General features: G+C 44.5%; 1 protein-coding gene across 1 annotated transcript in view; it reads right to left on the reverse strand.

The window, feature by feature from the left end:
- Nucleotides 1-12,592, reverse strand: part of LOC149317873 (acetylcholine receptor subunit delta-like) — a 29,930-nt gene extending 17,338 nt beyond the window's left edge. Inside the window, exons 1-7 of the mRNA XM_089507403.1 lie at nt 12,554-12,592; nt 10,823-10,963; nt 8,442-8,587; nt 7,355-7,399; nt 5,846-5,955; nt 3,319-3,474; nt 559-701 (exon numbers count right to left, since the gene is read on the reverse strand). Coding sequence (XP_089363529.1) covers nt 559-701; nt 3,319-3,474; nt 5,846-5,955; nt 7,355-7,399; nt 8,442-8,587; nt 10,823-10,874 — 652 coding nt within the window. The 5' untranslated portion in view covers nt 10,875-10,963; nt 12,554-12,592. The remainder of the gene's footprint in view (nt 1-558; nt 702-3,318; nt 3,475-5,845; nt 5,956-7,354; nt 7,400-8,441; nt 8,588-10,822; nt 10,964-12,553) is intronic.
- Between the last annotated feature and the right edge of the window lie 452 nt (nt 12,593-13,044).

The raw sequence follows: 13,044 nt of genomic DNA on the forward strand, positions 1-13,044 counted from the left end.
GATGGGTTATACAGTAGAGCAGCTACTCCAGAGGCAGCCACAGATGGTGAAATAACTTTAGAGAAGAGGCAGGCATGATTCAAGCCTCTTCAAGGTAATTCCTGTGAGAAGAATTTGTCTGTTAGAAGAAAGAAGGGGCAGTATGTGAGTGAGAGGGGCAACTGTGTTTATTCATCATAATGAATGGGAATTGAAAATGTGTGCAGTTAAATTAGGCAAGGTTAACACTTGCTGTTTAGTTCTGATAATGAACATCCATTGTAGTACCCGGAACAATGGATGCAAGCTACAGGAAAAGAGATTCCACCTCAATATGAGGAAAACAGTAAGAGCTATTCAATAGTGGAAGATGCTCCTTAGAGATTGGTGGAGTCTCCTTCTTTGGAGGTCTTTAAACAGAGGCTGAATGGCCATCTGTTGGGATGCTTTCATTGAGATTTCCTGCATGGCAGAATGGGGTTGGACTGGATGGCCCTTGGGGTCTCTTCCAACTTGAAGGCACACAATAACAACCCAAATCTTAAGCCACAACTCGGTCGTCTCCTTCCCCTCTGCTACCGGTGAAGCCTTCTGGGTCAATGACGATCCATTCCACCAGATAAGATTTGGAGGGCTTCTTTTCTTCCCCCTCCATTTGCTCCTCCAACTCTTTTTCTGTCTTGACCTCCAAGTTGATCTCGTTGGCATTGTACATCAAGGAGCTGGTAAAGGCAAACAGAAGTCCAATTATCAAAGATCACTGTTGCAAAGGCTGCTAAACATCCCTTTTCTCTCCCTAATGCATTCTAAACCACCTTTTAACAGACTTAAATTTAAAACTGATTGCCATTGAGAAAGCCCTTGGAAAGCAGTACTTTCCACATACAACACACTTTAAAAGCAAACAAGAGTCCGATATATAACACACTGACTACAGAAGAAAACAGTGGGAGCATGGCAGGTCGACTAAGCACATAACCTCCGCTTGTCCAGATTTGGCAGAGACAGTCCTGATTATGCCTCTGCCATCCCACTTTTTCAGATGCTTTAAAATGTCCCAGTTCCTCTCTTCTCCTCCCTCTTTATCTTCAACTTACTTCAGTTGCTAGAAAATGAACAAACGAGTTTATGCACAGCTCACTAAAAGGGAGAGGGCTGGGGGACGAGTCTTGCCATACTCACACCTGTCTACATGGGATGCATGATGCACAAGACAAAAATGCCCCCCTGCCCCTGTATGATCACTCCTGGCACAACCAGAAGAGAAATCATGTCACTTTCAGTTTTGGGAATCAGTACAACCATGTACTGATTTTAGCTATGAGCAGATGTTGGGGAAGGATAGTAGGGAGTAAAGAGATTCAAACCAACATATTTTTGTGGTGGTTTGGGGTACAGGTGCTTGGTTTGGTTTGGCTGATCTTTTACAAAAAGAAATTGTGGGTCTAGAGGCTTCAGATGGCTCTTGGTGGGTGTTAGAAAGCAGGACTCCAAGTATAGCCTACATTTTCATCACCCCAAACTAAACAAAGTACAATCCACCCTTGCCTTATGTAAAGGATCCGTTCTGGACCACCCTCGTGTAAGGCAAATTGCATGTATACTCAAGCCCCATTCATCTGAACAGGGCATGCCCCTGTGGCGCATGACATGGTGTGCACAGCACATGGCATGGGTGCACCCCCCATTCATTGTATTATGGCTTGCCATTCGCATGACCTCAAGTCCATGTATGGCGAGCCTGCGTATGGCGCAGGTGCACTGTATGCAGGCATTACTAACAGATCATCCTGGATGAGATGGATTTGTTTTTCATCAGCATAAGACCCATTCACGTTGCTGTAACCTATTGTCTAAATTTGTGTATAAGTCTACTTATACACCCTTCATCCACCATCTTGAGGGAGAGGAAGGCAGGCTAGCTCCAACAGGGCTAGTCTGAAGATACAGCGTCCTCCCTCCGGTCCACCTGCCTTGGTCCAGGCCTCTGAGGGAGAGAAGAACTGCTGGACCTGATCCACCCCGCCACCATTCCCTTCTCCTTTTGTGTCGTGTCTTTTTAGATTGTAAGCCTGAGGGAAGGGAACCATCTATTATCCCCTCTGTTGTAAACCGCTCGGATTCCCAGTGATTGGGCGGTATATAAATAAATCCTATTATTATTATTATTATTACTTCATATATAAATTGAGGGCCAGTTTGAGGGGGCCAAAATTATGGATTTTGATATGACCCACGGATAAGTTGAGGGTAAAACTTAGAGGCATGAAAGACAAGTGTCATGACTTAGCCAGTCCTGCCATGATATTGTGCTGAGGAATCCTGTTTTGACCATGGGGGTGTTATAAGATATTATACATATATGGTTATGATATGTTATTCCTATTAGTTTGTTTGGTATATAGTATGGAAGCTGTGATATTTTGTGGAATATACACAAGTGGTTACCTGGGTGTAACAAATAGATACATAAAGTGTTGATTAGACTGATCATTATCTAGGTAGACAAATAGGTGCTATTTCATATGTTTAAAACAAACTGTTTATTGCATAGGTTAAGACATGAGAGCACTTGAAATAACTGGGCCTGGTAAAGGAATGTGGGGAAGTGCTCTGCATTTCTAAAAGCTGCAAGGACTAAGGATGGCAGTTAGCACAACTAAACTAAGCCTTAGTTTTTTGTGGGGTTTTTGGGCTATGTGGCCATGTTCTAGAAGAATTTATTCCTGACGTTTCGCCAGCATCTGTGGCTGGGATCTTCAGGAAATGATTCTCTGAAGATGCCACCCACAGCTGCTGGTGAAACATCTGGAATAAGCTCTTCTAGAACATGGCCACATAGCCCAAAAAACTCACACACACAAAAAAAAACTATGGATGCCAGCCATGCAAGCCTTCGACTTCATAAACTAAGCCTTCTTGGGAAAACAGAAAATGCAAGTCAAAGTGGCTATTGCTTTGAGAACAATATAAAGGCTATAATGGAACAATAAAATGGTATGACATAATGGATGTAATGTACAGCAGTATGTTGGCATTGTAGGTGATCTCAAAATGGCTTTCAAACATTTTTATTAGATGTATGTGTGCCCTTGCTTCTTCAGTTCTGTCCAAAGATGCCTTACTGCTGACCTCTAATTCTTTATGACTCCGGCAATAAACCGCTTTCAGATCATCCACAGAAGCCTGACTGACTGTGTCTGCAGGGAGAGTTCATCCAGTTCTGAGAAAAGGATGCAAAGGATGAAGCAAAGGAAAAGGAATTCTGAGAATTTGGGGACCCAACTGCAGAGACATAGCTCCACAAGACAAACAGAAGAACGTTTGGCATTTTCTCACTTGAACTTCAAGGTGCAGTTCTGCCAGTCAAACGGAAAGAAGTCGACATTGATGGGACAGGCGCTGCGGAAGATGGCAGGCGGGAGCCAATACACCGAGCCGTCCTTGGACAGCAGTGTGTTGGCATTGTAGGTGATCTCAAAATTACCATCATTGCTGAGAAAAGAAAGAAAGACACCTTGGTTGAGGGTGGAATTGTTCCTTCCGGCGAAGCTGTGTTCAGCACAAAAAAATCTCATCCTATTTACTACAGATATGCCTTCTCTTTTTCCAGAAAGGGAAGCATGGCTCGCATAGACAGGCTGACCAGATGTCATAACCACAAAGGAGGGTGAGGCACCGCAAAATGTAGGACATCAAGCAAAATGTAGGGTATTACAAAATAAAAGCTAAAAACATGAATGTAACTATAAATTAATTTCATCTTGTTTTTACTGGTATATTACATACACTATATTTTATTATGTACTCAACCATATTTTTCTGATGAATTTATCTTTGTTAAAATGCCTTCTTGTTGGCTTGAAAGGTACTTATAGAACTCTGAACAAAACAAATGCTTAAAATTGTACTTTACAAGCATACAACAATCCAGATCCTCCTTTTCTTTTCACAACTCCATCAGAAAAAAGAAACAAAACTGCCACATGGTCAGTGACAGTCCTCTCTGCTGACCTTTACAGCAGCCAGGGCAGTGACAAATCTGTGACACAAGGACAGGTTTTATGGCTCAAAACAGAAGATGTTTTGCCATTCCTCCTAGACCTCTGACATACGGTTGAAATGTAGGACATATCTGGGAAAAGGAGGACCTCTGGTCACGCTGGACATAGACCTCCCTCTCTTGAATGCAAAACAATCTCAGATGATGACTGTGATTGAGAAAATGGGGAGGTACACTCCAAGCCTAGCCTTGGTCCACCCCAAATCGTACAGCCACCCTATATTATTATTATTATTATTATTATTATTATTATTATTAGTCCACCTCTGCCCATGGATTGAGGTGGGGAACAGCAACAATTAACAGATGAACATTAGTTAAAAGATATTGGTTAAAATACCTGTCAATTAAAAGAACAAACAAGATATACACATATTTAAAAAATCCACATCTAAAATTCATCATTTAAAATTCACAATTTAAAATCATCTGAATATACTGCTGGAAGAGATTGGTCTTTAATGCTGCTTTGGATTTGGACGGCGTATTCAGCTGTCAAATCTCTTCCAGCAGGACATTCCACAGTCCAGGGGTGGCTGAAGAAAAAGTCCTCTCGCTGATAGTCACCAACGTAGTCCTGGCTGACCGGAGTAAATGTCCACCAAAGGACCTGAGAGCAAGGGGCGGATTATATGTCTTAGGTCTAGGCAATTTGACAGTCTATGGGATTCTACAGACCGTCCCAAAGGGGCAGCAGGGTGCCACTCCTTTCCTAGCCGGATGACGCTGCGGCCCCAATCTAGCCTTCTGAGGGCGCAAAAAGGAGCCATAAAAAGCTGCTCTTTTTTGCGCCCTCAAAAGAGAGCCATAGCCTCAGCGGCACAGCTATATGGTGCTCCTTTGGCACTGTGTCAGGTTGTTGTTGTTGTTGTTGTTGTTATTATTATTATTATTATTATTATATACCTACCATGGCTATATGGCTCTCCTTCAGTGCTGCATCATGTGGAGGCACGTCATGGCACCACGCACTGTGTGGAGTGGTGCATGGCTATATGGTACTCTTTTGGCACTGCATCATGTGGACGCAGTGCTGGAGGTGCACCATGACACCACATGCCTTGTGGAGTGGTGTGCAGCATTATGGCACCCTGAGGCATGCATCATCTGGACTTGATGCTCCCACTCCGCCCCAATGCCAGCCTTTATGGCCAGTCTGTCAAGGCTATATATATCCCTGTATGAGCCTACCTGGGCCCTGAGATCCTCAGGGGAGGCCCTTCTTTCAGTCCTGCCCTCTTCACAGGGACAACTAGTGGGGATGCAAGGCAGGGCCTTCTCAATGGGTGCCCCTAGGCTCTGGGCTGTTGGCAGGGGGCCCAGTGGGAGGCACTGTAAACAAGGACCCATGGTCACTCTAGAAGGCTCCAGATCTTCTGGGAAAATCCAGAGGAAAAGGTGACTTTTCAGAAACCATGCTAAGGGTGGTATACCACAGGTTCAGTGCTGCACTGGCTGTACATTGTCCAAACAGCTTTTATCAGAACCGCACAATGCGCCCTGCATTGTCTGCAATATAGATGCAGCCAGAGCCAAGTGTTGATAAAGGCACAAGAACAGTGTCAGTAAAACAATGGGCAATGATAGCCACAAGGTTGTGAGATCAATACCAGCCAGGGGCTCTGGGTCGACTCAGCCTGGCATCCTTCTATAGGCTGCTAAATTGAGTACCCAACTTGTTTACCTTACACAAGTTTACCTTACACAGTGTTAACCGCTTAGTACATTGGTAAGCGGTACAGAAATGTACATGCTATGCTATTGCTACTTGCTATTGATAGGAATAACTGTGCTGAACTTTACTTGTTCTCCAGGACTATTTGAGGCAGCCATAGCATGTCTGGTGGGAGACGGAGGACCTCGATGTTACCAAATTCTGTCTGGTTCCACTGCAGCCTGTAGTCAGTCCAGCCCTAAGAGAAGTCAGAAATGTAGCGGTTTACCAGGTTTGCAGGGAGCTTGAGTGTTGGACTAGAAAACTGTGAGACCAGGATTCGAATCCCCACTCAGGCTTTGGAGACCCACTGAGTGACTATGGGCAAGTCACACTCTCTCATCCTCAAAGGAAGGCAAGGACAAACCCCCTCTGAACCAATTCTGCCAAGAAAACCCTATGATAGGCTCATATTGGGGTTGCCATAAGTCAGAAGCGACTTGAAGGCACACAACAATGACAAACCTGGTTAGTACCATCCCAGGTGCTGAGATTTCATAGACAAAACCTGAGACCAAGGGAAAGCCCTGGATGACCATACAAGAGGTGTCCTCTAGTGATGTCACAGGGGGAATCCCTGATGATGTCATTAAGCATGAGACATTAAGCATCAAGCACAGTTTTGCAGAATATGGGAAACTTTTGTTTTATATGACAACAGCTGCTAGAATATTGTACGGATCTAAATGGAAAAAGAAAGAATGTCCGAATGTAAAGGAATGGATCGTAAAGTTATATGATTATATGGAGATGGAAAAATTGACTCATCTGAGAAAAAAGAAATAATTGGATAGCTTTAAGACAGATCGGGAACCATTGATTCATTATTATTTTTAAATGGGGTACACGTTTGGTTATTGGTTTGGAATGAAGGAAATATTGGGTGCAAAGAATGAAAGATGGATTAGAAAAGAACATTGAGGTGTTTGAAATAAAAGGATTAAAAGAAAATCCATAAATATGGAGTCAACAGAAGATATTGAAGTTAAGTAAAGCAAAGTACAATGATTCAAAAAGAGAACAGGAAGGAAAAAGTGTGTTAATGTTTTGTATTGTTTTAAATTGTGTTTGTTGTGTTGTGATATTTGTTATGTAAAATACTGCAATGTAATATAAATGTTATAGTATATAATCAATTGTTGTTTTGCTTTTTTACTTTAAGGAGAACAATTTTTAAAAAGTCTGACAAAGAATATGCACATACATTTCAAGACAGTGCTCTCACTGTGAGATTCCTCCCCTTTGGCCTGAGCACCAGAGAAGTAAGGTTAAACCTTAAAATTTGGGAAGCCTGAGAATATATGTTCAGATTTTCTCTCTCTCTCTCTCTCTCATTCTCTCTCAGCTATGGCTGCATCTGCACTGCAGAAATAATCCAGTTTGACACCACTTTAACTGCCATGGTTCAACACTGTGGAATTCTGGGAACTGGAGTTTTGCGAGACATTTAGCCATCTCTGTCAGAGAGCTCTGGTGCCACAACAAACTACAAATCCCACAGGATGAAGTCATGACAGTTAAAGTGGTGTCAACCCGCTTTAATTCTGCAGTGCGGATACACCCTCAGTGGCTTAGGGACGACTAATTATTCTACTCACATGTTCAATCCAGACATTGGTGGTGAGAGTTTCTTCAGCTTCTTTCTATAAGAGCACAAAAGGAAGAACAGTCAGGCCCAAAGTAATGACCAATCCAATATATGCTTTGCACCAGAAAGGGTACCATGATGCATGCAGAGGAGTGGCGTGCCTGTTGTTTCAAGGATCTTCAGTGTTTTGGAATTGGGATGAAGGTGGCTGCCCATCTACTAGATTGCAACTCCCATACACTTACTCATACTTGTCCATTTACTAATCTGTGGCAACAGTGAGCAACTGTTTTGGAGCCTGGCCACATGGATGGTGCACAGACTGCCAAAAAATGCCTCCTCCCACCCCCAAAAAGAAAAACCTAGAATTTGCTGGACTTTCTCTTCTGGTTTCTAAAAAACAGACACAGCATTCTTAAAACGTTGAATAGTACAAGGGCAACGGTGTGCAACCAATTTGAAAAGTAAATGTATTTCTTTTCCCTTCTATGCCGTCTTTCTCCCAGAAAGGGACCTGAGGCGGCTCACAAATAAAACTCTGAAAAACTGAAAAAAATTACAACAATTTTTAAAAAACACACAATTAAAACTGTCTAACGAAAAAGAGTGTAAAATGACATAAAACATACAGAAGTTGAAAACATAACTAAAGCACACACTCTGTATAAAGGCCTCCCTGACCATGATTCTAACTCCTAGCGAAGCAATGACAATAGAGACAAGAGACTTTTACACATGTATTAAACAGCAATAGAGTTCTAGTTGTAAATTCCCCTATGGAAGCCATTGGATGGCTTTTCTGATGTGGAATCTCTGTATTCAAGAATCAGTGTTATGCATGTGGTGCCATCACTCGCTGCACATTGTGCATAGATTGCAATGGCACATGCAGATGCACATGGCACATGGCACGTTGTGCATGCAGATGTGCAGTTGCATGTGTGCATTTGGTTGCACATGGCGTTATGCAACATCACAATTCAGCAGTGGAGTGCTATTGTGCAACTGTGGCATGATTCCAAGAATATAACATTACAATCTTTCTTAAGAACTCGGCTTCTGTCTCTCTTTTCCATTGGTTCTGTGGATGGCCTCACCAGGGAAACAAGGTTGGAGAGGGTCAGTGCCAGCTTGATGGAGACACTCTCCTCCTTGGACATCACAGGCCGCAGATTCTTGTCGTAGCCTTTCTCCTTGAAAAGGTAGTGGATGAGTTTCTCCTCCATGTTTCTACCAAGGGTACCTGGAGGGGCAGGAGAAGATGGTGGTTGGACAAAGTAGCTGGCTCTCTGTGGAAAGTAATCTCCAGGCACTGGTCAAAAACACTGATCCTTCTAAGAATGCTTTGTACTGAAATTTAAATGACTCAAGAATGATAGCATGGAAAATGTGAGTGGGTACTAATGAGGGCAGCCAGACCTCTCTACCTTTAACAGAATTTGGAAGTAACTAGTTACACATGAAAAATTTGTTGTTGCAAGCTGCCCTCAAGTCAACCTCCCCTCATGGCGACCCTGTGCATCAGACATCTTCCAATAATTAATTCTTTCTCCTAAGAAAGTGTTAGTAGGCTGCATTATGGCTGGCATTCTATTAGGGACATAAACATATTGCACCTGCTTATGTCCTTTTTGGGGCACTGTGGAGGTTGGCATCCCCTCCTTCCCCTACAGACCTGCCATACAGACTCAGAAGACCCCCCCCCCCCATGTGCACACATGCAGCATTTCTGTGCCTCATGCAGAAGAGCAGGATCACAGAGGTGTTTGGCTATGTCTCTGTAGCCAAATATGAAATGATTACAGCAGCACTAAGATCCACCAGGATACTATGGAGAGTCTCAACTCTCTCTAAGGGAGACATTCCAGAGTCAGGGGGCAGCCATTGAGAAGGCCCTGTCTCCTGCATTCCCACCAAATGTATACATGAAGATGGTGGGACAGAGAGAAGATCTCCCCAGACAATCTCAGAGCATGGCCAGGTTTGTATAGGAAGACAAATTTGATTTCAGTCTGGTAGAAGGAAAGGCAAGGAAGGAAAATAATACACCCAGCTGGTCTGCCCATTAGTGGTAGTAGACCAGATTGGTGGTTAGTCATGCATCTTGACTGTTGTGTTTACTCAGTGAAGTTTAATCTGAATTTTAGAGGATCCATGCAAGGTCCAAACCTACTGGGGGATTGGGTTCAGTGCCTTGAACTTTTGAACTGAAAGCCAGAGTGGATTCATCACACAACAGCTGGCTTTGGGAAATTGTTCGCAGCCGTGGTCACTGTGAGGAGGAGAAGGGAAAGGAGAGGAGCAGAATCACATCCGCTCACACCGTGTGGCTACCTGAGAAGTGGAACTGCAAAGGAAGAGACCTATCGCACAGAGGCAATAAAAGAATAGCAGTGAGATTGAGAGCCCATTGACTGGATTTGCCTCTCAATGAAAAGGGGTACTGGAGCAGTGGTCCCTAAACTGTTAAGGGATTTTGGACTTCAGCTCCCAGCATCCCAGACTGTGGGCCAACATGGCTGAGGCTTCTGGGAGCTGAGGCCCAAAATCTCATAAAGGGCACCGTTTGGGGACCATTGCACTAGAGTAACAGATGGAAGGCAAGGCAGCAACAAGGTGGACATGCCATCATGTGATAAGCCAAAAATGCTTTTATTCTTTTAAAATTCCACTTCTCTAGCTTCATGTGACAATGTTCTTAGGCTGTCCTGTAGCTATGACTTGGAAACAGCTTCAAGAATAACCAATTGGGCTCATGCCAGTTAGTTAATTTTTGTTTGGGGTGAAATTTGAACCAAGCGCTTCCTGGTCACAGCAATGTTACTTAGCTGCTGCGCTAAGAATATTCCAGAGAATGCTGCAATACACAACACTGCACATCACTTATACACTCTTGACATCAGGATTTCCAGACTGAAAACTGGAGAGTGCACCTGTACCTTTAATGGTTCAGCACGTTTGTCACACAACCAACTAACAACAACAACAACAACAACAAAACCTGCTGAAAGTCCCATTTCTCAACAACTATTAAAGGTACAGGAGCCCTCTGTGGTTTTCACACTGGCAACCCTATCACACAGACCCCGCGAAGGCACAGTTGTACTGTACTGTACTATGAAGCTATGTTCCTGCCCATCTATGGGATTAATCTTGAACCTGATCCCAGAACCTACCTTTTCTTTCTCAGTGCCTGAACTCCACTGGGGAACATTAAAAGTAAGACAAGAAGGAGAGTAATTCATCTGAGCTTGTGCAGAGTGACCACAACTCATCCATCCCCAGAGCATCTGACCATAAGGAGGTTTCCGTGTTCAAGAAAATGCAATTTAGGATGGCCCATTCCAGAGGACCTCTGAGTCCAGTAGCCCATGTCCAACCTCAGATCTTCCATCTTCTGAAACTAGCTTCTTGCAAACAGATGTCCTCCCAGTCAGCCCAAACCTTTCACTCCCCAGAGGGTGAGGTGCTGCCTTACCTGGAAGGGCCACAGTCCAGAGGAAAGCCATGCACAGCAGTGGCCTGTCCATGTTGCCAGCGACCTGGCTGTCTGCGCACTGTCTCTGCCCAGCTTCCTTCTGACGTCTCGGTGTGTCGGACGTCCGAACTGGGACTGTGCCTGAGGAATGCGAATGGACAGTGGCAGCTGGCAGCCTGGGTGGGCAGGGGAGGGAGAAAGGAGCAACCCGGCTGGGAAACAGGAGCCGACCATCTTATCCCTTCCTTCCCCTCTTTGGAGCCAAGAGACAGGAGTCCTGCCTGGAGTAAATCAAGGAGCTGGTGAGCAGGGGACAAAGTCAAGAGCTTCTGGGGCAGACTGCAGACCACTTGATAAACCAATGCTTGGAAAAGTGACATTTCTGGACCACGGCTCTTGGAATCTCCCCAGCCAGCGTGGCCACTGGCTTCAGCCCTTCCTGCTGAATTCCCTAGCCATTCCCTTCTCTTGGAGGACACAGCAGCATGTGTTCAATGATCCATACTGCATCTCCTAAATTAACTCGCTGCCCTCCAAATGTTGGAGGATGCTTCCATCTAGTTGATGCTATTTGGTATTTTAGTGTTGTGTGCCTTCAAGTAGTTTCGGACTAATACTGACCCTAAGGTGAATATAACATGGGGGTTTGTTGGCAAGTTTTGTCCAGAAGGGGGTTGCCCTTGCCTTCCTCTGCGGCTGAGAGTGCAGGGATTTGAATCCTGATCTCCAGTTGTAGTCCAACACTCAAACCACTATATACCATGCTGGCTCATGTGGAGTTTTACACACACATACATTTCCATACATGTACAGCTGTACTGTTTTGGCTGTGGTGTCACATTGGTGTTCATTTCACCATTGCTTGGACATTGTTCTGCAGGTGTAACCATTGCGCAAGGAGCTGCAAACTTCATTTCTAAGGTACAAGGTCAACATCTTAAGCTTCTTATTGTGGAAATCAATGCCTGTGGAATGTAGGCGGGGATGTTGTGTGCCTTCAGATCATTTCTGACTTATGGCTACCCTAAGGCAGAGCTGTTATGGGGGTTTTTTGGGCAAGATTTGTTCAGAGGAGGTTTGCCATTGCTTTCCCGAGGCTGAGAGTGTGTGACTTGCTGAAGGTCAACCAGTGAGTTTCATGACTCAATAGGAGATCAAACCCTGGCCTCCAGAGTCGGAAGTCAACACTCAAACCACTATGCTGCACTGAAAATTGGCCCTAAAAATGCGTGTCTTGCATATCTGGAAAGCCTGTAGAAAAGAGTTCTGGCCTTAAAAGCACCTTTACAGTTTGGGGCTTATTCTGCAGAAAATTCAGCATGATTTGGGGGGGGGGGGTTGCAGAAAACTGCACTTTTTTGCACAGGGAACAGCCTAATATTTCCTGTACAGAAAATGCTGTTTCCTGTGCAAATTTTGCACAGAGTAATTCCTGGCTTGCAAACGATCTTCAAAAACTGCATAGTGTTGGGAGATTCTTTTGCAGTGGAAAGTTAATTCCTAACATTACTCATTACTTTCTTTGAGAATGCAATTAGAGTGCAGCTTCTTGTTGTTAGCTACCCTCAAGTCAACTTGGACCCATGGTCGCTCTGTGGATGAGACAACACCAAGACCCCCTATCTTCTAGTCTTTGGCGCTTATCAGACGGGGGTCTTTGCAGCTCAGATCTGGGGCATCTGTGGATTGGGCCATTCGCATTCACGTGATAACGAGATTGTATTTTCATACCTGGTAGCTTTAAATGTGAGCCCCTTCCGCGGGACTTCCGAACTGAATCCTTACTGGCTCCTCATTTTGGTGCGTTTTGACGAGTGCGCTAAATAAGGGGATTGACACGATTCGCATTGGGGCTCTGTTCGATCTCACTGCGAATTGGTCTGGTGTGGAATCCCAATTTGCTTGTACTCCTGAACACCATTGCAAGACCCCCAGGTTGCAAATCTCCCATGATGCCCTGCTGCAATTTGCCCCATTTTCTTCCGGTGGCTCTTTTCGCTCTCAGGGCAACTGGGGCTCCATTGGAGCTCTCTCTCTGCTTCCCTCCTCTTCCCCGCTGCAACTTCGGCAGAACAACCTGGCCAACAGCGCTCTCTCCCTCCCTCCCTCCCTCCCTCTCTCTCTCTCTCTCTCTCTCACACACACACACATATATCCCTGGCAGCCAAATTCAAAAGGATCAGAGCCCCATCCATTTCATCCACATGTACATATATCCTCCT

The sequence above is a fragment of the Sceloporus occidentalis genome, unplaced genomic scaffold (genome assembly GCF_023333645.1).
Source record: "Sceloporus occidentalis isolate IW3139 unplaced genomic scaffold, rSceOcc1.0.p SCAF_2, whole genome shotgun sequence".
Lineage (NCBI taxonomy): Eukaryota > Metazoa > Chordata > Lepidosauria > Squamata > Phrynosomatidae > Sceloporus > Sceloporus occidentalis.